We start from the raw sequence: 26,544 nt of genomic DNA, 5'->3' as shown, positions 1-26,544 counted from the left end.
CAGTCAGTCTTTTTCTTCAGTCAGAAGTGGTTCACTGGCACTTTCCTGCCTTGCAGCCCACCTAGCTCCTGTCTAGTCTCCTTTTACCACTGTTGTTCACTTGACCTGAAAGGGTTTGATTATGTGAACGCCAAAAGTAAGCCACATTTCTTGTTATAGCTTTGCACACGCTTCTGATGGTTAGGGAGGCACCAGTAAGACGTCTCCCAGTATGAAAATATGTTTAAAAATTTGGCTTTGACATGAAATGATGCTTTTAAACCCACAAGCTGAGGAAGTATCTGCTCTGAAACACACAAAAATGTTGTCTGTGTATCAAGACAAGCACTTTAGGCTAGTTTTGGTGTGCTGTCAGATCACTTGAATACCTGCTCTGTATGCTTTTGGGTTGTTTTATCACAGCTACTCCCTCACCACCTCAGCCTGTCTCTGCCAATTGACTCCAGGCTTCTAAGCTGCTGCTTCTGCCACTTTTTTTGTCCTGATATTTGAGCTGCCGTTTTGCTGACCACTTGGTGACACCCGGCCAGCTGTGAGGAGTGTGGTACAGGGTCGCTAGCGCTGATCTCAAACTGCAGGGGTGGAGTGTGACACCCCCCACCTCCTTGCCTGTTGCATCGTGTCTCCAATCACTCACTCAAGTCATCTCACCACGTAGCGTGGAGTGTGGTTAAGATGTAGGTGTAACTCGACCAAGGTTAATTGATTTCCTCTGAAGCCCCAGCGGGCTTGATGCCCCGTGTTGATAGTCATGATCGTCATTAGGATTTGTGTGACCACCAGAGGCCTGTGCGGTTGGGGAAAGCTGTGAGGGAGCGAAGCCAGGGACTTGCCTGGGTGTTTGGGCTGAAACCCCAGTGCTGGGTGCAGGCCAGAGGAGCTGTAATCCTTGCTAATTACTCCCAAGGCCTGCATCAAGACTCCCACTGACATGGCAGTCAGTCACTTAGCTCAACTTTCCAAACTGCAGTTAGCTTAATAGGTTTCCTAATATTTACCCATTCTCTCTCCTTGTGCGCTGCTCACTCTTGGATTTATTTTCATATAAATTATATTGTTTGAGATCAAAAAGCTCTCTTGTTTTCCTTGCGTAAACATCCCCCAAAAAAAGCAATAGTCAGATTTTTGGCTGCTCGACATAGCTTTGTGAACTTGATAAGTTTGCACCACGATAAAAGTAGGTTTTGAAAAGATGAAGGAGACAGCGGCAGATGTTCTTCTGGTTGAGGCCGGGTAAAGGAGCGTGATTAAAAAACATACACATAAAAGGATCGAATGCTTTGCTAAGTGATGGCTGCAAATCATTTGGTCAGTGTGTGGTTTGTGGGCAGAAAAATTACTCGTTATGTGGGAATGCGAGACGGCGCGCCAGTGGTTGAAATATTGTGAATGACTGAAACAGCAAGTAGCTTTGATTTATCGACCCATTCGGTGCACATCGTCGTGAACAGACTGAGCCATCCATGACTGAGAACCATTAAAGCATTGTACCCCAAGGTTTAGTCTTTCCGCTCCTTTTGACAGTCGGCAGTGAGTGCTTCTCTTCCCAACGCCTCTGTTGGGTGTCCAGTTTCGTAAGGCCCAACAGGTATATCAGAATCTTTGTTGCCCCCCCCCCCCCTTGTAGCTTTGAGCTTCCAGAAACGTGATCTCGTACCTGACCTCATTCTGCCTGGGGGGGCTTCGCCGGGCCCCGTCCTGCCTCAACATCTGGTGGACTTCAGCTGCTTTTTGAGGTCTGTTATAAACATTGTCAAAGAGCTCCCAGTCCTTAGGAGTGGTTCGTTGGGTTTTACTACCAACAATGAAATGTATTGTTTGCATGTCAGGTCTTTTAAGAGCCCTCGTATGTTTCGAAAAATTAGAATTTTTTTGAGTGGCAGGGTGTTAATTTGGGTTTTGCGACTTGCACAGGGCACACATAAAGGCCACAAACTGGTTTAAGCTTTCTCCATATATTCTACTGCATAGCTCTCATGCGTTGTGTGTGAAGCACATCTATTTGCAAGCTTAACGGTAGTCCATTTCTCTGACAGCACAACAGTGTTTGCGCAGGGTCCCCTGGTAAAGCACTTGGCGTTAAGTAAAGAGTGTTTTTCATCTTCTCCTTTAAAGTCTGTTTTCATTTGTGTGCCATGAGTCAGTGGAAAGATGGAGGGCTGGTGTATAGGGACAAGCCAGGAACGTCTTTTGTGCCTCCTCCCCCCCCTCTTGCTCTTCCCTTGTGATAATCACACTGTGCTGTAACTTGTTCTCTCCATTTGTCTGCAAACTCTGTCTGCTTGTCTCTGCAAATCTTCAGCGTAACAGTCTCGCTCTCTCTCGCTGTAACTGCGTCACATTTCCTCGCACGCGTGTACACGCAAACACTGAAAGACTAAAGCGGCAAGGTGGAATCTGTAGTTGAAGCCATGGGTCTAATACTTCAAATCTGCGGCTCATCAAAGGCAGCATCACCTGAGAGATAGATGTGGGGAAGGTTAAAAGATTAGACCAGTTGTTAACGTGAATCCAACGCGTGCTGATAGATGGTGCAGTTGTTGAGGAAGATTCCCAGCAGAGTGATGGTAGGAAGGAACGTTTCTTGATTTACTTGCAAGTGTTTAGTGTTGTCTTTTCTTTTATGTACGAATCTGTTCTCTGTGCATTACTTGACACAGATGCGTCAAAAACCAGCTGGCTAAGCGGAGCTGAGTAGCAGTCACCCCACTGAACCGGGGCTGATTTATGGACGGGAGGTTTTCAGAAAGTAAAACATGTTGCAGAAAGTTTGTGCGGCGCACACTATGAAAGTACCCCAAGCTAAATCATATCCTGAACCAAACCACTTCTGTTTGAACTATGAATTCCCCATAACTATGTTAATATGAATTATGGCTTCAAGCGCCCTCGTGGTTGGAGGCTAAACTCGCAGTTGTGTTGGAGGCCTGACCTTTCTGTCTATAATCTAATTTCAGGGCAGTTATGACCGTGGTTTGACCTGCTTCTTTCTGGGCCGAATGTTGAACCGTTTTATTCTAATTTAAGAGCATTTAATTTAAAATGGGCATTTTAAGCACTAATGCCTGAACCCGTTGAATCCACATGCACAGTCTTTAATCAGAACATATAGCTGTTTTGCATGCATTGGTCAGGGATTCAAGTCCAGCAGGTGAACTTGCAGAGCAGTTGCGGAACAGCGGCTGGAATTTGGTTTGACTTGTTAAATGCACTTGGGGAAGTTAAGAAGCGAGCTGAAGTCCTGACAAAGCAGTGACCTGGGAAGTGGTGTAGGCAGGGAGCTTTTGTGTGGGGAGACAAAGCCGGAGATGCAGGGCTGGGATGGGAGAAGGGGGAGAAAAAAAAAAGGCCGAACCAGAGGCCAGGGCAGTGTTGAGGAATCTCCCCAGGGGCTTCTGGGTAAATGTTCATGGATGACAGCGTTTTGGAATGTTCACAAATGGAGAGTTTTAATTGGCCCGAGCCCCCGACTGGTTTAGTAATCAGAAATGGACTCTGGTGGCGAAGGGCTCCGATTTATGGATCCTAGTGTGAGGTTTGTTTGTTAGGTTGAGAGCCATTAAGAGAACAACTCGCAAGCTGGACAAAATCTTGCAGATTTTAGCGCAGATAAAGCCTTAAATGTGACATTTCTTCACTCTAAATTGGAGCTGGGCCGTGCTCTGTTTTTCTGCTGAGATGGCAGGAGGCATCTACTGCTTTTGTTTTTGTTTTCTTAAAAAAAAAAACAGTAGATGCACTTTAGGATTTTAATGATTTTTTTGCTCTTGCACCGCAGCAGTAGCCACATTTTTATTTTTTCCCCCTCCTCACACTGATGCCACGTGACAAGTACATTTTGGCAGTTTGGTGTTTTCACAGCTGTGCGGAAGAGATTTTAATTCTTGATTTATTTAAGGAAACATCATTTTGCACAGTTATTATCCAAAGCTCTGTGGCTGCCTGCATAGCTCTGAATATTCACTCCAGAGAGTACTCCGCTAAACCTCAACTTCCTCCCTCACAAATGGATGGTGAACATTGTTCTAAGTGGAGTAAATCTTTCACGTCACAGGCGGTGTTCGAGTTTCCCAAGCTCGACACTAGTGATCAACTTCCTCTGTGACTGTAGTCTGCATTAACCTCCAAGGCTGAAACAACATCGGTGCCTTGACTCATCATGTGAACGATGGTCGCTTTATGGTCAGCTGACTAACAGACTCAGAGTTGTCGTTACTTGACATCTTGTTAACCTGCTGTGAGTGAAATCAAAGCTTCCCAATAAGATGAACAAGAAGGCGGTCCTTCAGACGATGCTTGGCAACAATGAGCTAACCTGCAGTGTGATGCTGAGTGTTATGTCATGCAGTCAGCCTGAGATGGTTGTTGGGTTCTTTTCCTGCTATAAAGGTGAAAAACAAATCTCTAAAACTTACACGAATATTCCTCAAAGTTAAAAAATAATAATTGTTTACAGCCCTGCTATAGAGACAACTATCATTGTTATTGGACATATTCAGTAACGGATCAACAAAACGCAGTTTAGTGTATGGTCTAGAAGTATTGTAGCACATGCAGTTTTTGTCTAGGATGAAAAACTTCATGAAGATGGTGATCCTGCTGAGGGAAAACCTTTTGTTCCAGGCACGTTTTCTGTTTTTGCAGATGTTTGGATTTAAGTTTGAAATGACCGTCGTAAAAGATTTTACCGCTTAACTTAAATTTTTAAAGCCATTGCCCACTTCACTTGCACCCTTTACAAGCTAGAGGGTAGTTACGAGAGCTGTGTGTGTGTGAGTGTGAGTGAGTCATAGGTTAGCTGGAGCCTGTCTCCAAAAACTGCCACTCCCTGTGAGGAGCCACAGCTCTACAGCATGTGTTGTAGTGTCTTCTTTAGAGCAGATGTCCGGGTCAGTGGTGCTGTGCTGTGTTTGTAGAGTAGACGGGATTTCTGTGCAGACACTTGACTTGACACACAGCTTATGATCAGCTGTGTTTGTTAGCTTTGCTTCTATGCAGGCGCTGACGACACCGCTTGAGTAGAACCACGTTAAACAATCGTTTCTTGTCCATCAAGTGCAGAATTTGTTGGTTCGGTTATTCTTAACTTCACAAACAATGGATACAGGGCAGCATTTCTACCCACCATTTTGTTGAGGCTTGTGACTTCAGACTCAGAATTCCCCTCCCAGCACATTCAGAATCTCTTGGACGTCCCTAATGGTGCGGGACCCAAAAAGCATTATTGGTTTGGCCAAAGCTGCCATAAACTTGTCATTACTCTATTTTTGTAAGGGCTGAAGTGTAGAAAAGGAGTAGGTGGAAATATCGCCCTGCCCTGATGATCTCCATATGAACAGCCCAGTCTCTAATAATGGTTTCCGCTTACAGCATAATGTTGCTGAACATTTTCTCCCTTTGCGGTAATTCAGCTGAAGCTCAGTATGTATTCAAGATATTAGAGTGTGCGTTTAACGTTGCTTTATTTCTTCTTCTTTTCTTCTTCTTCTTTGTTCTTCTTTTTCTTTCTTCTTCTTTTCCCAGTTGCTGAATGTGATGGTAGTGGTGTTTAAGCTTAAAAAGGGGGCACACTTTTCAAGTTGATATCTGAACAGTAATTACTTTAACGTAATGGTCACCTTGCAGACATGAGTAGGTTGACTCCTCAGAAGGGAGCAAGGAAAATGTGGATGTGGAAAGTGAACCAGAGACACTTCCCCCTCCCTCCCTGAACTAGTGCTGGCATGATGCCCTTCAGCAAGTCTGCGGTTGTACTGAGTAGCAGGCAGTGAATGTTTGTTATAACCCCCCCCCCCCCTCCAAGCTGTAAACAAGGTTTGAGTAAGGCTTGGTTAAAGAATTTCTTGAAAAGCACTTATCCTAGCTGTACTGTGAAAAATCACGGGATAAAGTAACACTAGACTGATGTCATGGCAGACACTGAATCGCTAAGCCCTGCACAGAGAACATTCATTCCCTCATTTTGCATAGCTGTGAGGGTGTAATTTCGAAATACTCGCTTCCCAAAGTAATTAGTGAAAGCTGACTTAAAAAGCGAAGCATTTTTTAGTCTGTACTGAGTTATTTAGTTCTGCATTAAGCGCAGAATTATTAGAATTCTTTTGAACATTACATTAGCTGAGAAAACTAATGGATCAGTGACGAATGAGCGAATGAGTCAAAGGATTTCTTAAAACCCGGATACAGACGACAACTTTAGGCTTCTTGGAGATGAAAGGGAGGCAGAGAGGGAGACAAAAAGAACGGGCTGATTTGACAACATGTTGCAACAGGAAAGAATCTAAGAAGGGAATGAGTTGGAGGGGGGAATGCTATGATTTTATGTTTTTGGAAGGGATATGCGCAGCTGTTTGCTTATTTTTTCATCTCTTTCTCCTCATTTAAATCAATCCACAATTTATTCTGCCCTTAACGTCATGCTTGTGCGTAAAATATCACACCTTTTTTAAATGAGCGGTGACGTCGACCTGCTCCGCCGCAGGTTTGGTTCACGTGATTGTGCCTGACAGGATGTGGCGCAAGAAAAGAAAGTTGCCCAACAAATGGCACCAATCTCTTAACCCCCTCGGGAAAATTGCACCGCAGACAGAGGTGAGAAGCAAAAGGAGAATGTTATGGCTGAAGGGTGTGCAAATTTACAACAACGTGTGTGAGTAACGCTCAGCAGACTAGCAGCACTCTCCCTTTTACAGGACCGAGCATAATATGTGAATTAATAGTGAACCTTTGCATTCACGGGTGTTGTTTTTCATTTTTCTTTCTTGTACTTCACTCGGCTGGGAATGTTTGAATCTTTTGTTTTATATATTGAGCATTCACACATAAATCAGAGCGACTTGGAAGGCGCCCGCACATTTTTGGTGTTTCGAAGTGAGATTTCCCAGCTTTCGCCATCTCAAACGACCTGCATTCCACTGGGACTGAAGTGTGTGTTTGTGTATATACACGAGCTTTAAGCTGCATTTATCATTTTAATTATTTACAAATGTTGATGGTCGTGTGAAAGCTCGGTGTTATGGTTCAGTCACAGATGACTAGGCTCCAATTAGTGACAGAGCGCTGTGTATGGTTCGTGACATGCTGCACCCTGTGGCCTCCTCCACACCTCTCTTTGCAGTTTTAACAATTGTAGTGTGTGCCCGTTAAGTAGTCCTTTTTATATGTTGTCTGTTTCCGTGTCTCTTAATTGCCTGTACTTGTGAGGATTTTTACAATTTTTGTTTGGGGGGGATATGTGTGTTGGCAGCGTTATTATTGGAGTGATTGGGGTTTGAGGCATGACTAACTGTGTGTGTGGTGGATGTGCTGGCTAGCGGACAGGGAGGGAGAGGAGGGGTCAGAGGACAGGACCTCTCTCAGAGGAGTCGCTGTTAACCCCTGACCTCGCTGGTTAAGCCTGCAGGGTGGTGGCGGGCGAGGCGGCAGCGGGGGGCACTTTGAGGTCCGTCTGGTTCAGGGGCACATGATGGCAGGCAGAGGGGGTGGCGAGGTGTCTAATCTGGTTTTTGTCTGTAAGGCGTTTTCACCTCCCCCACCATCCTTCCTCTGAGAACAAAGTTTGAGAGGCAGGACAATGTCAAAGGGAAGTGACTTATTTTATGAGCCATTTAAAGGGGATGGTGGTCGCTCCCCCCTCAACAGCCACAAAGGAAAGGCCAGAGAGGCAGCAAAGAGCCCATGAATGCCACGACACAGTCGCATGTTTGTTTACAAGATGCTACTCTCTCGTTTTCCCTGCCATAAATTGCAGTTTTCCTCTTCTAAGTGACACTTGAACAATGCTCTGTCACTGTGTCTTATTACATCTTAAAGTACTTGGGGAAACTGGAGGGGATGACGGAGGCCCCTCAAAGGAACTCCATCAGGCAACTCGTCGCACAAAGACTATTCATGCTAGTGCTGGTGGAGAAATGACTGATGCATCAACTGACAAAGCTTTTTCCTTTTTTCCCTGCAATGGTGAGGCAGAAACATGTCAGTGGGATGTTGATTTTTATAAGCTCTAACTGTTCGTTTTCGCTGCGCGCTCTTTTTGTTCCAGCGGGTGCCGTTTCTCTCCCAGCGGTTTGAGCAATTGGCTGCCAAAATGTTTTCACAAAGTATGCATTAGCTAAGATTCTTCAGTTTTCAGAGACCTAATCCTTTGAGCTAACAATGTGACATTTGTACAGACATTCCTGTGAAATATTGACCATCTCACTTTTATTTGTGTACTTTGGTAACTACGTCTATTTTCCACATGGATATAGCCCTTTTGATTGTACGCCTGCGCTGTGGGCAAGCAGGGGGCCCTGCTCGAGGAGAGACTGGATGGTTGTTTCACCTAAAAGTTCAGCCTGTGTGTGTGTGTTTGTGTGTGTCTGCGTACCTCCAATCAGGCTCCTCATACAAAGAGCCATGTGTTGAGCGGTGATGTGATGTGTGAATATGTTTAGGTATGGGGTGCCAACTGTGCCTGGGTATGTGTGAGAGGTAGGTGCATATGTTTAAAGGAACAAGGGGGATGAGTTTGAGGAGAAGGGGTGACTTGAGGCTTATTTGGACTCGATCCCAGACAGAGGCGTCCAGTTTATGGCGCCAGGGTGCATCCCTCCCTCTGGTGCCCCGTTTAGACCATTGCACTGCTGAGAGTCACGTCTGACCCTTAAGTTTCATTATTTTTAAGTTCTAGGTGCTTATTCAAACATGCTAGGAACTATGATATGTTTGATTCACTGTGCTGAAGAAAATCTTGGTTGGTTGGTGTGTGTGTGTGTGTGTGTGTGTGTGTGTGTGTGTTTGCAATCTTTTTATGCTGTGCTGCCAAGAAAAATCACCAAAAGTCGGGCCCTGTTTGCTAATAGAATTCAATGGGCGTCTTCTATTACATTTACAGCAGTAATGAAAGCAGCCTCAAGATGTCACAGAGAAACACATCCACATTGTCAGGGTTGTCATAGCAACGCATTAAACATTTGAAGATAACACAAGGCGGGGGAAAAATCCCAGTCATATGCTTTGATTTTAATGTAATCAAACCAGTTTCAACAGGCAGAACCTCAGCTGCAGCAGAGCAGCTTCCCTGAGTGTAACAGAAACGAGTAACACAAGGAAGTGAATAATAACTGATTATCAGCGCTGAAAGTGACGGGAACAAAAGATGAGCTTATGGTAGCTTTGCCAGGTTTATTCAGGACATGTTAGTGAATGGAATGGCCAGATGTGGTTTACATACGGTTCTTTTAGTGTCACTTAAAGGAAGTACTGGGTTTTGGGTTTTTTGTTTGTTTTTTTTTTTTTTATGTTGAAAAGTCTCAACTTGTCATAAAATGTTTAAACCAATAATAACCTTTTTGAATAACTGTGAGGGTATAAAGTATTAATAGTGTGTCAGTAATGTGGGAACTTGGTGAAATCTGAAAACACTAATCCAGGATTTTTATGTATTTATTTTTTTGAATGAGTGGCTGATAATCCCAAAGCGTCAGTCCATGAATGACATGCTAGTCCTGCAAGTAGCAGGAACGTGTTCAGCACAAGCTGGTGGGGAAAACTAAACTGGCTGCTGGTGCTGGGATCCAGTGAAAGGATCCCTGTGTTCTCCCAGTTTCCAACAGCTACATTTAAAACAAAACATTATTGCAGCTGCGGCTTGCATACGTCCTCCATTGACCCTCCTTTTAATTGGATGGTAAACTGACTTTTGGCAGTTCGCATTTTGTCAGACACAGTATTTGGGTTTTAACAGAGATGAACAGGCTGCTGTTTTGTTTTTGTTTTTAATCGAGTCAATCTTTCAGAGCCATGTCTGTCAGTTTTGTACCCCAGCTGTTCGTGCTGAGATTCTAGGGGAGAAGAACACCACTTGTCTAGTATAACGAGCCTTGAAAAAGGCATCACTTGGCACTTACTCTTGATGGAAATCTTATGCATATATACACTTTCAGTTCACACCAAAATAGGGCTGCCACGATTGGTCGACTAGTCACGATTACATCAACTATTAAAATCGTCGACGACTGATTTAATAGTCGATGCGTCGTTTGAAGCTTTGTAAGATCCCAAAAGACGCAGGAATAAGTAGTAGGATTTAAGAGTGTAATAACGGACTGAAACAGAAGATGGCAGCACTGCATGTACAAGGATGCCAGCTGCCATTAAACCCCGAAGAAGAAGCTGTGTCCCAGAATTCATAGCACGGCCCAGCGCAGTTGTCAACAATGGCGGCAGCTAGTTAGTTTTAATATTACTCTTATTATTCTTTCTGGGTCACAAAATAAACGTTTAACATATTTTCAGGCGAGAATGTAGCTGTGTAAACCTCAAATATCTGCTCAGTTTATCAAGACACCACATATTTTCAAAATCGCTCCGACGTTTTCGGAGACATCTGTTACCCACTAGCTCGATAGCTAGCTGGGGGCAAGGCTCACTAGAGCCCGTGAGAACGCCGGACTCCCGGCAAATCGTTTTCAAACCCACCGCCATCTTTCGCTACTCAGGTTAAACATGTAATATAAGTCACTTAGATAACTTACAAATGTTATTGTTTGGCTTTCTTTAGTATTTTATTTGTTCCTGAGTAAATCAGTTTGGATTAGATTGAAGTTATAGTTTTTACACAGCTGAATAAACGTCAAGCAGACAGCTGATTATCAGAAGTGTGAGATGCTTGAGAATTTACTCCGGTGTCCTGTAGAGCTGGGCGATATAAGATTTTTTCATATCACGATATGTTTTTTTCCCATTTCAGGCGATAACGATATCTATCACGATATAAGCCAAATAACTATATTTGTAAGATTTAAATGTGCCGTTGCTCACAAGTAAAATGTGAAATAATCAGCAGCTTGTTTTTATTTAAATATTTATTTCCCATAATAAGTTCAACAGGGTAGATGTACTTAAGGAACATGAGACTTTTTCAGATAAATAAAGGCAAATATTGCAAACTACACAAAAGGCAGCTACTAAAGCGTTTAAGTTTCAAAATAGAACAAACGAAACAGACTAAATTGTCAATTCCACTTAGAAACAAAATATTAATTCTAAAAATAAATCTTAGTTTGTTTTACAGAAAAACAGACAAAACTGACTAACTTTTATCAATATCAAATAAACTGAGAACTAAAAGGAAATTCTCAATCTCTCCTTGTTGTATAGCTGAGCTTTTCAAACAGTTTTAACAGTTACTTTAGTCTGACAAAAGCCGAATGATGAATTAGTGCTTCCAGTCAGAGACTGAGGCTACGTCCACACGTACACGGGTGTTTTTGAAAACTGAGATTTTCCGTTTTCGTTTTAAAAAATAATCCCGTCCACACATAAAGGCAGAAATGAAGGAAAACGCTGCTATGAACATGCCAAAGCAGCAGGTGGCGCTAGATTCCTAACCGTGCAGAAATGTTGGCCAATCAGAAGTCTAGAAGCCTCGGTGGGAAAAAGTAAACAAAGCTGGGGCATAGAAGCAGAACCGAGTCGTACGTGTGGAGGGACAGTAACTGTGTGTATATGTAAGCATTTAAACACTGCAGAGAGTAGAATTAACAGTAACAGTATTGTAGGAATTCATTTCACCGAAACAATAACGTGGCGCACAGTGTGACGTCAAAAAATGCGCACACCTCTGACGCTGCGTTTTCTCCGTTTTTCTAGTCCACACGTAAATGCAAAAACGAAGTTTTCAAAAATATCCACCCTGGCCGGAGTTTTTGAAAATCTTCGTTTTCAGTTACCAAAAACGCCGTTTACGTGTGGACGAAAGGTGCAAACGCATAGAAAAATCTGCGTTTTCAAGAATGCCCGGGTACATGTGGACGTAGCGCATGCACCAGTTTATTGTATTTCCAGACTTGCTTTCGGCACAATTTACAGTGCACGCTACTCTGTTTTTTTGTCAGACTTGAAATAGCCGAAATACCTTCACACTACGGAACTTCTATGGCTCTTCCGTTCGACAATCTCTCCGGCATTGGAACCATCATCTGTTTCCTCTTCGGTAACCTTTGGTCACACTCGGTTGATTTTTCTAGTCGGCACACTCATTTCCTCCATTACGGTGGCTGGCTGCTTCCCAAACAAATACACATGTGCGGCTTGGCACTTGTGCTGTACGTAACAAATCACGTGACGTGACGCTGCGGCTGTGTGGCTCTGCGCTACTTAATTTGGATTGGCTGTTCTTTTTTTTTTCTTTTTTTTCTTTTTTTTAAGAGGACAAGAGCGGCGAGGTCTATCGCGATAGTTTAATTTTTCTATCGAGAAAAAGTTATATCGCGATACATATCATTATCGTTCTATCGCCCGGCTCTAGTGTCCTGTTATATTTTAGATAGCAAGGAGCAGACAGATGAGTTTATTAAACTTCACTGAAACAACCTGCAGATTTCATTAAAATTTAATAAACTATCATCTTGTCTTTATTTTTAGTTAGCACATACCTTAAACACTTCAAGCTGTAAGCTAATGATAGTTATATAAGAGCAGATGTGTGCTGGTGCAATAAGCTGTACGTTTTACGTTCAATGGATGCATGATCTGATTAGTCGACTAATCGCAAAAATAATCGATGACTAGTCGACTATCAAAATAATCGTTTGTGGCAGCCCTACACCGAAATAAGGAGTCCAAAACCTTCTAATTTACATTACTTGGAGAGCATTTTCAGACTCCTCAGCCCAGCATGCTTGCACATATGTTTATCTCCATTCATGTGCTTGTGGTTGACGTCAGCGCACTTACCTGCAGTGTGGGCGAAAAGTTAATCGTTTCCTCTTAAACACTGTTTAGGAGGGACAGCACTCAGAGAAAGCTTTGGCACTGAACTATCCATCAAGACAGGGGAGTGTCGGGATAAGAGCGGGGCTCTATAAAGCGGCCAGCTAAAGGCTCCTCTGAGCTGCAATTAAGTGCATTTAAGGGGGCTTTAACAGCCAGGGTGCGTTTGATTTGGTGAGAGGTGAACCTGTTATTTCTCAGCATAAGGTCTGAATCCCAGGGAAGAAATCAATGACTGATCTGCATTACTTGCTGCTACAGTGACATTAACAGCATCATAATCGAATCTTAAATTTTGTTCCTCGAGTTAATTTGTGTTGACTTGCATGTTTCTCAGATGACGTGGAAATTTAACGCACGTTCTCCCTCGTCTGTTCCAGGAGTCCCCCTGAAAGTGTGTCCGCAGGGCTACTCCTGCTGCACTGTGGAGATGGAGGAGAAGCTAAGCCAGCAGAGCCACACGGAGATCAAAGCTCCCGTCTCCAAGCTTAGCACCAGCCTACAATCCACCTTCAAACAGAGGCATGACCACTTTGACAGTAAGCAAACACACTGGCTCACAAACACATGCAGCTTTTCAGGTTATGTTGTAAGACTGGCTTTGGTTTCCTCATCACAGCATTTGTGCTACACTTTTATTTATTTTTATTTTTTTCCCTTTTGATGGACACTCCCACCTGCCAGCGCACTGCTCATAGCAGAGACAGCCAGTCTGTGTCTTCTGGCCTGTCCACCTGTCTCCCAATGTCTCTGCTCCCTGTCTCATCGTCCCCCTGAAGGAAATGTAAAAAAATAAAATAAAAGAAATACAGGCTTCCCTTTCTCCAGAGAGACACGCGTGCTTCCAGACGGACCACACACATCTTCAGATTTAGTCGTCTCTATACTTCCTGTTCCTCTGTGTGTGAGCACATGTGTGTATGCCTGTAAATATTGGGATCAGGTTTCCCCTGCTGAGGGCCAGAGCGCATGGGAACATGCAACAGTGCTGACTCACAGAGGAAGCAGGGCAGCTCTGAATACCTTCAACCACCAAACCATGCCACCACTGCAGCCCTGCGATGATAGGATAGAGGGGAGGATGAGGATTCCCAAACAGGCTGAGTGGAAAAACATGGGAAGAAAAAATATTTTTAGTTTCCCGGTGCATTGGAATCTTGCTTGTTAAAGGAGGTTATGTGCATAGCTCTGCATTGGTGTGCACACATGTGGGTCAGATCTTATGTGTCTGTGAAAGGCAGCGAGGGATGGTGAGTAACAGGGAGCATGTGTATTGCAGCCAGATGTGAAGAGGAATGTGACGTGTTGGAATGCAGTGGCTGCTCGAGCTGTCCCGCCCATCTTTTTCTCCTTTCTTACTGCCCTTTGTCCCCTTCTTATGCCTCACTCTCCCAAAAACCCCTCTCTTTGCCGCTCTTCACTGTGTCCAAGTGCTGCTTGTGATTCACTGCGCTCAGTTCTCACGCATGCATGTCCTCCACCCTGTTTGTCTTGCACAACTCATCTGGCGCTTAGTGGCAATATTAAGGGCTGTTCTCATTACTGAGAAATCTATAAATTATTATTTTCTCGTTTAATCATCTCGTCCATAATATACAAAAACAGCCTGTAACAAATGGTCAGCTTCAGAAATGTCAGTGTCACGTTTAAGTAACGACCACAAACCAGGTTTAAAAACAACACCCGAGATGCGTGCGAGCAAATGAAGATGTTGTTTCCGTAACAGGGTTCAACTTTAGAGTGGAACGTTGAGATTAAAATAGTGTTCACGGTGTTTGATTTTAGAGGGACTGATACCAGAACCACAATTTCGTAAAAATAATCTTTCTGAACAATTGTGGCTTCGGCTCCTTATGTCAAGTTTATCCATCCAGAGCACCACCGATCAACTATTGCATAAATATTGTTTTGTTTAGGAATTTTTCCGATATTATTCAGCACGGAGTGTTTTTCTAACGGAGTCATAACAACTGGCTTGCGCAAAAATTCTAAAGCTTGGCAACGCCCAAAAAGAACGTCCAGTTTATCAGAAGGGCACAGCTCTACGGATGACCATGAACCTCTTCCCTGCGTGCTCCCTCCTCATCATCACTGTAGGCAGGTTGCTGCAGTCTCTCAACAGTTAGATGTGGGATCTCTTTACAAAGCCCTGCTGTGCTCTCTTCTACCTAAATCGCCAGGCCCTCTCTCTCTCTCACATCAAATGTGGTGACGGGCTCAGGCTGCCGGCCTATTATTTCCTTTTGTCACATCAAGACGCCACCGAAGGAAGCGCTTACAGCCAGTGAAATGGGAACAGGAAGTGCTCATTGGTCTGCTTACTGTTGCAGAGAAATGACAGCAGCGGCCGTGACATCACAAGGAGTGCGCACATGTGCACAAACGCAGCTGCACATGAAGGCGTTCGCTCGCGCACTAATAAACTCAGGAAGTAGTGTATGTGATTGGGCAGGCTCTCATCATGCGCCTGGAGCGAAGAGTCATGGCCAATTAAGACCAGAGCCAGAAATAGTTCTCTCTTTCTCTGTGTGTCTCGTCGCTGCGTGTTTATTCTGACCTCAGCCTGTCCTGCTGCAGTGACCCTGTCCAGCAGAGCAACTCCATGTCTGGGAATTAAGCGCTTGGATTATGGCCCCATTGCCTCCAGACACATACAAGCGACATCCATCTGAGCACCGAGCTCAGCAGCAGGAGGGACAGAATCCCATACCATAAGAAAAGGGAGAAGCTCGGCGACTAATTGGCACAAATAGGATGCAATTACCGCCTGGGCTGGGATTGGGAGGAGCATAGTTTATAGGGACACTAGTGGGGGGAGTTTTTGGAAGAGGAAGTGGGAGGAGATCGGTCAGTTCCTCTGTTCCTGTGATGGATTGGGCCCAGGATCGTTGTTCGTAATTTAGCGCTTTCTCTGCAGCACGTTGGAATAGTGACAAGCTGGGGGGGAGCGTGCAGGAAGGGAAAGACAGATAGTCGAGCAGGAGTCGTCCTTTTCCTTACATTTCCCTACAGCTGACACTCATGTGTAACCTTTCACCCAGATTCTCTCAGACCATTGGCTGAGTGACAGGTACATTTTTAATGGGGAAATCCAGAGGGAGCGTTCAGCTCCTCGGCCTGTTGGCAGACGACTGCGTGTCATAAATTGTTTTTAATGACAATGCAAGATGCCTGAGTAATGCTGCTCATACTTGGGCCCCTCAGCCTGGGCCAGAGAGCCTCCGTATCCCCGCCACCCCTGCCCCCACTGTGCCACCACCCCTCACACACCCTTCTTAAAAACCCGTGGGTTTGTCCAGACGCATAATGGAGCTTATCTGTTTAGCATATAGGAATTACTCCTCTAATTAACTGTAGAAAGGAAACGGAGAAGTTTAGGGTTGTCCTCGTGCTTCATGCCTCTCCCACCTCCTCCTCCTCCTCCTCCTCTTCTTCACCTCCTCAGTCTCCTTTCACTGACTTTCATGTCAGTGTGGCTACTATGACATTCCAGGGGTGGGGGTGGACCATTTTGTTTTAATCTCTGTCAATGGAGCGTGGAACTTGGTGCCCTCTCCCCTGGCTCTGTGTGTGTGTCTGTGTGTGCGCGTGCACTTGTGATGGCGAGGAGGTAAATGGAGGGGCTGCAGTGTTTCCGGTATCCTTGGCGACACAGTAGGGATTTGAAGTTCTTAAAAAAAGCCCTCAACTTAACCCGCCCCAAGCCACCCTTACCCCTCCTCTATCTCATTTTTTCTTTTTAGTGTGTCAGTCTGAAGTGGAAGTGACAGCACTACTCGGGTCCTCTGTGTGAGTGTGAATGTGCGAGAGTGTGTTTGTGTGTGTACTGGTAGCAGAGAGCATTTAGTGACTCCCCCTGCGAGAGCATGGGAACTTTACATTTCAAAGCCACGCAGTGGGCACCCCGAGAAACTGCAACGGGACAGAAGGTCTGTGAGAGGGGGGTGGGGGGCACAGATAATGGATAAAAAGGGCGAGTGTGTGTGAGACTGAAGGTGAAACATGTTTCAGAGGCTCTGTGGAATTCTCATTTTATTCAGATTAAGAAAATTGGGCAAGGAGGGTGGTGTGGGGTCTGGGAGAAGGGGCTTGGATTATTTGGGGGGTGGTAGGGGGGTGATGGACATTCCTCAGGATGAAGTAGGTCATTGTTCCTCATCTCTAGTGAAGAGAGCTCTCTGAAGGAACTGATGAAGTGAAAGCAGGGGAGGGAGGCAGATGCAGGGCTGGTAGGATAGTAGTGGGAGGGGGGTGCATACAGGTCCATATACGGTAGCTGGGAGGGGCTGCTGCTGCTGGTGGTTGTGGGGTCGCATTATTCCGTAATCCTATTGAAAATGTCTCTGAAGGACAGTCCAAGAGAAGCTGGCAGAAAGGAAGGCGAATGGAATGTGACAACAGAAAAATGGCATTGATGGTGGTCAGTCTGAAGCACACTGATGTGGAGAGACATCTCTGCTGATGCTCCGCGCTCACCCCCTCGTCTCCAACTGTCCCCTAACACATTCCTTTTGCCTTTCATTAAAGATTTTATGCTTAAGCTCGTTCTAAGCGTGGGGCACAGTTGAATGGGAGTAACGTCAGTCTGATTTCAAATGGTGGCAGCAAAATTTTTAATGTACTGAAAGAAAACTTGGGCCTCTAAAGTCCTTTAAAATGTTGAGAGAGGAACGCAACAGTAAGTTCAAAATGTCACAAAAAACAGGAAAAGTCCAACTGGGCAGATAGTCATAACTTTAGCCCTGAGCTCCTTTAGATGTTCTCTTCGTGACATCTTGAACTCTTCCCTGTAGACACTTAAATATAAACAATCTGACACTGTTTGTTCTTGCTCTTTGTCACCCGCAGGCTGTAGACTAACCTGGCCTTTCTTTCACATCTCCACAGAGTTTTTCCGCGAGCTTTTGAAAAACGCAGAGATCTCGCTGGACAGCATGTTTGTGAAAACATACGGGATGATGTATGTGCAGAACTCGGCACTTTTCAAGAACTTCTTCCAGTCCCTGACCCAGTACTACGTGTCCGGCAGCGCTGCCGTCAACTTGGACTCCATGCTGTCGGAATTCTGGGCCGACCTTTTGGAGAGGATGTTCCAGCTGGTCAACGTGCAATACGAGTTCAGCGACACCTACATGGACTGCGTCAGCCGACATACGGAGGAGCTGCAGCCGTTCGGCGACGTGCCCCGCAAGCTCCGCATCCAGTTAACGAGGTCCTTTATCGCCGCACGCACCTTTGTGCGTGGCCTGGCGCTCATGCCTGAGGTGGCCAATAAAGTTTCTACGGTAAGTGACGGAGCACAGTTTCAACAAAGAGAAAAACTAACAGCCGAGAACGAGACTTGTTTTCCTTGTAGTCCTGTACATCTCTGATCTGTAGTTCTCTTTCTCTCTGTCTGGTAACATAAACCACTCTGACTGTTCTGGTATGACTTGTTTTTCCACTGTACTGAGTGATTCATAGGCGATTAGATTAAACTGCTTTGTGGATCTGGCTTATGCAATTAATGGTCATGCTTTTTCAGAGTATGAGAATGTGTCTCTGGTGGTGTCGAGTGAGTGCTTCGGCTATGATGTAATGAAAACGGCCCACTAACTGCCCTCTGCCTACTCCAGGTCAGCGCCTCTCCCAGCTGTGTGCGAGCGGCCATGAAGATGTTGTACTGTCCCTACTGCTCGGGCCAAGTAGCCCTGAAACCCTGCCAGAATTACTGTCTGAATGTGATGCGTGGCTGTTTGGCTAACCAGGCAGACTTGGACACGGAGTGGAACAACTTCCTCGGTAAGCAGACGACATGCGAACAAGGGCACCTTTAGCAGCCACTGTTTAACAGAAACCTGCCCGTGATTACACCGCCTTATAACCATAATAGCTGAAAGTTTTTAATTTGGCAACAGAGTATATTTATGCAGCCTCCTGCTCCTGGGTTCATTGCCGCTTACTCATATTTCTTCAAAGATCATTAGTTTCATCGACTTTCTTATCTAAGCGTGCACCCCTTATTCTCCTTGTGAGCATGAAACCAGAGTGGCAATGGGATTTGTGACATGATAGACCTGGGGTAAATAAAGGAGGTAAACTGCAGTTCAGCTTTGGAAGAAAAACATTTAACATAGGAACGGTTTTATTGTTGAAAACCATGTACAAACATGTCCCTCATTCTTTAGTAGGTTGTTTAAGAAAAGGGGGAGGGAGGGGCTGTACATGCGGTGACCCTTGGAATGAATGCAGTCTTGTGCTGTGTACAAACAGACCCAGATCAGTTACATTACACTCAGGGTGGTGCACACATCCACAGTTCTTCACTGTGTGCTTTATATTTATCCTGCATGATGGATCTTGTGACCAGAAACATGGTTTCTGACTATATCACCGTTACATGTGTCGATCTCTGGCTGCTGGCACCGCTGCGGTCTGCAGAGGCATCTGGTTTCTGTTGCCCCCTTGCTGTGCTGCAGCTTGATCCTGCCCTACACTAATGGCTCATCTCACTGGTTAAAAATGTCTCACCCTAATGCGAGTGCTTCTCCCTAGTGGTAGGAGCGTGTAATTGCTTTCCCCTGTGTTGATTTCAACTTGTTATGTTTTGGTTTTCAGATGCCATGCATAGTCTCGCCGAGAGGCTCGAAGGTCCCTTTAATTTCGAGTCTGTCATGGATCCCATTGATGTGAAGATTTCAGACGCCATTATGAACATGCAGGAGAACAGCATGCAGGTGTCGCAGAAGGTGAGTCTCATTTCAGCGCCTTTCAAATTAAACAAAATAAAAAGAGATGAGGATGGAATTATTAGCCCTCCCTTCCAAGTGCAGAGGAAGGACTTTTTTTAGCACAGCTTGTCCGAACATCTTTGTTTTATTTTGAATGCTTAGATTATTTTTACTTTGCATATAGAAACAAAATGATTTCACAAAAACTACCAGGGTCAAAATAATTACCTCCTGGATGCTAATAGTCGTTTACTCTTTTTGCTGGATAACAGCTTGCAGTCGTTTATGGTAGTTTTCAGCCAGTCTCAAACGCGTCTCCTGAACAAACTTTTGTTTGCTCATTCTTCTTTGGAGAATGTCTGAAGCTCCTCCCATTTTCAGTGGGATTCAATTCAGGGCTTTGCACTGGCCGGTCAGTAACGTTCACTTTGGTCTTCTGGCGGTAGGTCTTCACCAGGAGCGACATGTTTTAGGTTGTTGTGTTTGAAGATAAAGAGACGACTCAGACCCAGGTTGGTTTCTGACTGCTCGAGGTTTTCTTTTAAAATCTTCACATAAACTTCTTTCTTCATGATTCCTTCCACCTTGATGAGATTCCCAGTTCCAGACACACTGAAGCATCAACCCATCATGATCCTCCCACCACTGTGTTCCTCTGTGGGGACGCTGTCCTCTGAGTTGTAGAACTCTCACTACTTTCTCCAAACATCAGCAAAGTGTCTGCAGCTAAAGAGCTGTAGTTTTATCTCCTCTGACCGAAGGACGCTCTTCTAGTCTGGATTATTTGTCTCCAGGTCGTTCTTAGCACACCTCAGTCTGGCTTGAAGGCGTTTCTTCTGCAGAAGTTTTTCCTGGTCTCTAACCTCGCAGCTCATTCCTGTGCAGGTCTATAGTGATTGTCTCCTTCAGACTACAATTTCAAACTTGACTAAGTCATTCACGGGTGTCTTGGCAGTTGTTCTCTCACCATTTTTCTTTCTAGTCTTTTGCTTCCCACTGCTGCCAGGCGTGTTCTGCGTTGTGTGTCTGTCTTTACATTTCTTGATGATTTTGTTTGTTTTTGTCTGAAATAATTCTTATATTGTGGGCAAATAGAAATAATTTATGCTTTCTGAAGAAACTAGTTTGTTTAGAAATGCTGTGTTGAAAATCCCTTCTATTGTTAAAAAAGCACTCAGGACATTTTTGACCAAAACGTAACATTTCACAGGGTGGCTAATCATTTTGTCTTCATCTGTAAAACATTTCTGTTCTTGTTCCTCCTCTGACAGGTTTTCCAAGGATGTGGAACGCCCAAAATAAGCGCCGGCTTTCGTTCCAAACGTTCTGTTAAAGAGTCCACCTTCACCAGCCGCTTCCGCCCTTACAGTCCTGAAGCAAGACCCACCACTGCTGCTGGAACCAGTTTAGATCGACTGGTGAGGACTAAGAAGGCAAAGAAGTGAATATCACATTTACTCTGAGTAATTGTTTTTGATCTTTTTCTTTTTGTGTGTTCTAAACAGACAATTGAAGTAAAAAAGAAATTGAAGCATGCCAAAAAGTTCTGGTCCACGTTGCCAGAGACTGTGTGTGTAAGCGAGGGGATTGCAGCTGGTGATGAGTGCTGGAATGGTACAGCGAAAAGCAGGTGAGAGGCGCAGACTTCACAAAGAGAGAATCTAAATTTTACTGCGTTGCTTGTAAATTATTGAATTTAAAGTCTAATGCCAGACTTGATTCCACCAGGTACGAATCAGATGTCATTGGCAGCGGGCTGGCCAATCAGATATCAAACCCGGATGTGGACGTGGACATAACAAAACCAGACATCGTCATCCGCAGTCAGATAGCAGTTTTGAAGGAAATGACGAGCCGGCTCAAAGCTGCACACAGCGGCGTCGACATTACTGTAGAGAGCGGTGAGAGCGGTTAATGAGCTTCACAGCTTTTGCGACTCGGTTTCCTAGCTGCACGTCTCACCTGCTTGTCTTTTTTTGCCCCCTAGATGATGACGGCAGCGGAGATGAGAGCGGCAGCGGTTGCGACGGTCCGAACTGCGACATGTACTTCTCTGTTCCACCAACGTCTGATAAAGAACGGGGTGGAAAAGCAGCGGGTGGAAGTGAAGTGGCTGGATCACCACGGGTTAATCCAGTGCAAAGCAATAACTCAGCTGGGGTCACCTCACGGGGAAGCATGGCGCTGGCGCTCTGCGGGCTCGCCCTGGCCCTGTTAGTTTCCCGCTTGAGATAAAACTGGCTGGACAGGGAGAGGGAAGAGAACGACCAGGAGCAACAGCACGAAGGGGAAAACTGTCAGAGAGACTTTAAAAAACAAAAAGACTGCCTTCAGGACATTGGACTGTCCACTGTTGGGGTGGGAGGGGAAGAAACTTCTTAATATTACAATAACCTCACTATTAACTATTTGTTCGTATGTTGTTAAAGACATCAGTGTACAGCAGTATGATTTTTCTTCCCAAGAGATCCACCTTTGTCGCCCAGATAAACCTGCCCTCCGACAGCTCTCTCCGAGCTACTTTTTGGTTGTGCTTGCAGCATTTCACACTTACTTTGGCAGTTTAATCTCATGATTAACTTTGTGCCTTCTTCAATGACTGAAATCTGACATCTAAGCATTAAGAAAGATATTGGGTCAAACTCTGAGTGCCTGTGTTGGGACACATCTTTAAATTTCTGAGGCTGGTCTTTCTATCGGTCACAAAACACGACTAATAGAAACAGAACCCACGTGACGCTGTCTTATTACTAATTCAAAGCTTTTTTTTTTTATTTTTTTGCACATTATAAAAGTGCATACTGTGAATATTTGTGCCTGTGTGCATTTATACTTTTACAAAGGCTAGAAATTCTGAAGCATTTTGAGACTTGTTTTGCTCGGTTTGCTTTGGAGGCAGCTCGTCTCAAAAATGCAGTGAGAGTTTACAGCACAGGTGCTCATGTTTGACCTGAAGATGGCGTCGTTCTGTGGAAGAGTCTGCGGGGTGCTCTGCAAGCCCCTAACACGCATAATGTACGTTTGCTGCGAGCATTTCGCATCTTAACTTTAAATTTCTTCATTATTATTTCACTGAACTTCTTTCAGCTTAAGCAATTCAATAGTAAGGTTATACCTCGTGCTTACTGAGTCAATGTGATCTAGACCATAAGGTTGAGTGTCTGATAGAGTTGGATATGTCCCCTGCCATTAAACCCCCTAGAAGGCAAAGCTGACATGTCCCAAATGCCCTCTTTTTTTCTTTTCTTTTCTTTTCTTTTTTTTTTTTTTTGGTACTGTAAGCTCAGTTCGGCACAGAAGATCTGACTCTATACAGTCTTAACGTTTGGAAAGAAAAGAGGGCAACATGCACGTTTTGGGAGCATTTTAATTAAACAAGACAAGAGGAACAAAAGTCAGTGTTTTAACCAAATGGAAATCTAGAAAAGATTATTTTAATACAGGGTTTTATGTTGAGGAGGTGTTGAGATTTTTAGCTTTTTTTTTTTTTTGGTATGAAGATATATATTAGGTACTACAGTGGATTTTACTGGTAGTTGTAGGTGGTGGAAGAGGTCAGTGTGCACAGATAAGGGGTGCGCCCTGGTCAGTGTGCACAGGTTTTGGGGCCTTTGTTTTGTTTTTCTGGCCCCGTCCCACAGTACACGCTGTACCTCGTTAAATGGCCTGTGTCAGTATAAATGGACTCATTCTGAACGGTTCTCATCATTTCAACTCAAAGTTAAGTGTTTTCACAATTACTACCAAAATTAATGCAATGAAAGGTGCCTGATTATTTTTTTATGTTTGGTACATTACTAGCATCTTCTTACGTTTTTTTTGTTTTGTTTGTTTTTGGGAAAAGAAAAGAAAGTGGCTGTTGTTGATGATTTATGATCTATCTGCTCAGATTCCCTGAGGTGTTTGAGTATATTGTTACCAGCTGACAAGCACAATGTACGTTTTTTTTGTTTTGTTTTGTTTTTTTTTGTTTTTTCTTGGAGCTTTTCATTTGATAATCGGGTCTGTTAAGTTGCATTACCTGAACATCTCATCTCTACAACGATGCCGACTCGTGCAGCATTGCTGCACTAATGTATTCCATGTATTTCAAACATGCATTTAGAACTTACACATTATCAAAAATGCAACATCTACAATGTTTCAGTGTGCAGATTAAGGTGGACAGAAATATACATTTTTGTAAAAGTATAGCGAAAAGATTTGCAGCTTTAATGCGAGTCTGCACGGATGAAGTGATTAGATGGGAGTTTATTCCTTTGCATGTTGTCTGGCTTTGACATTAACAGGTTGATCTTGAGCTTACGGGACATCTTCAGGTTATCAGTTATCATCCGCAATCATCAGACGAAGACGTCGTATCAAGATCTGACCTTGAAGGATTTGATGAAACATCTATGCAACCCGTATGAAATACTGAAGCCTTAATTTAAAATCAAAAAGCTGTGCTTGAGCAGCTCGATTTGGCATTACTTCTGCAGGTGACCAGTTTAATTCTAGGTTACTGTTTTTTCTCCCTTGTGTTCCACCAACATTTCCACAAGGGCACGTGCACGTGTTCGTGTCATGTGTGAGGAGTGTGAAGAAGCCCGACTTTTGGAGAGACGGAAGAAATGTTTTAGGCTGACGACGGTGACAAAAATGTCTGTGCTTGCAGGCCAGGGCAGCAACGTTTCCAGCTGGCAGGAGTTGGTCCAGCTGCTGGAAGACGTCCATTCGGTCCACAGAGCGAGTTCAGTCTTGTGTCTTTTAAAGTTGGACTGTTGTTGAAACCTTTCCATGTATGCCTTTGGCCCACAAGAACAGAAAGGACTCTCTCTGAGGATGGAGTGAGTGACTGAAAAGAGTGGTGGGGGGGAGTGTAAATAAAAAGCAGCGGTTTTAGATGTCTCTAAAAGAGGCCCTACAAGTACACCAGATTTCTACTTGTCAGAGTATCTCCTAAATGTTATGGAAAAACAAGATGAGATAGATGTTAAAGTGTAAGAGAAAATGTATATTAAACAACATTTTTAGTCTTGTTGAAATAAAGACTGACAATATTTAAATGTGGTGTGACTGCTTGCTTCTTGGATTTTAAGTTTTTGTGGTCAGTGTTTACATAAATGCATGCATAGTGTCTTGGTTTACAGTCGCTTGGTCGGAGATTGCTGCAGATCCAAATCCCCTTTGATTTATGTCTGGAAGGCCACCCGGCTTGATAACTGCCAAGTCGATCATGCACAGCTGTGGTGACCCCATGCAACAAGGAAGCAGCCAAAAGTAGCTTTCTACTGGTTACAATGCATGATGCGTGCACACACTGGGCAGAGGATTATAGGATACTATCATCATTGAGAAATGAGGCAACAAGCTATGAACTAGAGCACTTGTGTTTAATTGTCCTTTCTAATAAATGTGTGTTTGACCCCAATTTGAATTGTTTTTAAGGGCACGACAGAAGGTCCACCTCCAGCTGTTCAAACCATGTTATGGGAGACGGCCAATCAGGAGGAAGCTGACTTGGAAGTTATTTTTCAGGCAGTGGATGAATTGAGGGATTCTATCAAGAACCTGTTTACAATTTACTGTGATTTTTATAAATTATGAATCAAAGTAAATATTATAGAGAAAATATAAATTGCCGTCCTTTATTTAGAGAATATCCTGAGCCCCTTATATAGAAGTCCCAGAGACCCAGAGACCACCCTCATCTGCCTATAAGGCATACAAGGAAACAGGGCTACAGTCTACAGTCAACCACCCTCACTGAATAATGGAATTGATCAGTGGGGACCAGAGAGAAAGAAATTCACCCAGTTGGTTTTTTGGAGGCAGACATTCTCTCCAGACTAATGTGATCTAGAAGTAAAATTCTATATTGATTTGATTAATACAGAAACTGTGTTTTCTTAGTGATGCATAAGGAAGTAAGGAGTATATGTGATGTATCTGCTTCCATATCTAGTTCACTTATGCCACCTAAGATGCACAGCTTAGGTGAGCCTTGGATACAGCAACTAAACCATGTGTATAAGTCTTCACATATCCTCTGCCAGAACCTCTAAACAGCAGAATTGTCTTTGCAGTAGGTACATATGTTTGAGTGTGTAAAGCCCATTTGGAACAACCTTTGTCCTGTACAGTGTGTTCTACGAAGAATTTTGCATTGTATAAGATGTAAGTTGGGGCTTTTAGTCATTTTGAAGGCGTTTAAGCATAATTCAGGGTAGCGGAGGGGCTGGATCCTACCACAAGGTGAGAAAACCAATCTATTATCACCTATGGCCAATGTAAAATTAACGTAACCCCATGCAGATCTTTGAATAGGATACTGGCAGACACAGAGAAAGCATGTAAACACCACATAAAAAAGGATTGCTGGACTCAAACCCAGGACCTATTTGCTGTGAGACAACAGTGCCAACCACTACACTACCGTGCCACTCACACAAACTTTGCAAACCAACAGCTAGAAGGTTTTTCAATGCATTTGGAAAGAAAGTGTTTAATGTTAACTCAAAATTGTCAACCTCACAACATTTATTAAGAAGTCTTTTAACATCCACGATCGGATTATCATGACCATGATCATGACCTGGACAGGTTGACAGTGTGTCACAGGGCTTTTTTATTCCTGTATTCCATTATTTTTCTACCGAGAGAGCTAACACTAGTGATCATCACGGCTGTGTACATTCCACCCGATGCCAACGTAAACATGGCGCTCTCTATCCTGCTGAACACCATTAACGAACAGCAGCGGGCCCACCCGGACGGTGTTCACATAATTGCAGGTGACTTTAATAAGGCCAACATAAAGACTGTACTCCCAAAGTTCTATCAGCATGTCAAATGTCCCACCAGAGGAGAAAACACTCTAGATCATGTTTACTCCAACATCAAGCATGCATATAGAGCCATACCCCTCCCCCACCTCGGTCAGTCCGACCATCTCTCCCTCCTGCTCTCCCCAGCCTACACCCCCCTCAGGCGCAGTGCCAGGCCCACCACAAAGACTGTTACAACCTGGCCGGAAAATGCTCTCTCCAAACTACAGGACTGCTTCACAGAGACAGACTGGGACATATTTGAACAC

At 44.2% G+C, this 26,544-nt stretch overlaps 1 protein-coding gene across 1 annotated transcript in view; it reads left to right on the top strand.

Annotated features, from left to right (window-relative positions):
* Positions 1–24,514, top strand: part of gpc4 (glypican 4) — a 32,479-nt gene extending 7,965 nt beyond the window's left edge. The window contains exons 2-9 of the mRNA XM_085288511.1: positions 13,137–13,295; positions 17,644–18,041; positions 18,372–18,537; positions 19,354–19,484; positions 20,738–20,884; positions 20,972–21,096; positions 21,195–21,367; positions 21,454–24,514. Coding sequence (XP_085144637.1) covers positions 13,137–13,295; positions 17,644–18,041; positions 18,372–18,537; positions 19,354–19,484; positions 20,738–20,884; positions 20,972–21,096; positions 21,195–21,367; positions 21,454–21,701 — 1,547 coding nt within the window. The 3' untranslated portion in view covers positions 21,702–24,514. The remainder of the gene's footprint in view (positions 1–13,136; positions 13,296–17,643; positions 18,042–18,371; positions 18,538–19,353; positions 19,485–20,737; positions 20,885–20,971; positions 21,097–21,194; positions 21,368–21,453) is intronic.
* Positions 24,515–26,544: the final 2,030 nt, after the last annotated feature.

This window comes from Mchenga conophoros, linkage group LG2 (genome assembly GCF_057382185.1).
Source record: "Mchenga conophoros isolate Kocher_MC1m ecotype Shallow Benthic linkage group LG2, M_conophoros_male_GT1.1, whole genome shotgun sequence".
In the NCBI taxonomy this organism is placed as follows: Eukaryota; Metazoa; Chordata; class Actinopteri; order Cichliformes; family Cichlidae; genus Mchenga; species Mchenga conophoros.
The sequence above is the reverse complement of the archived record's forward strand: the minus strand, read 5'-3'. Positions and strand labels throughout refer to the sequence as shown.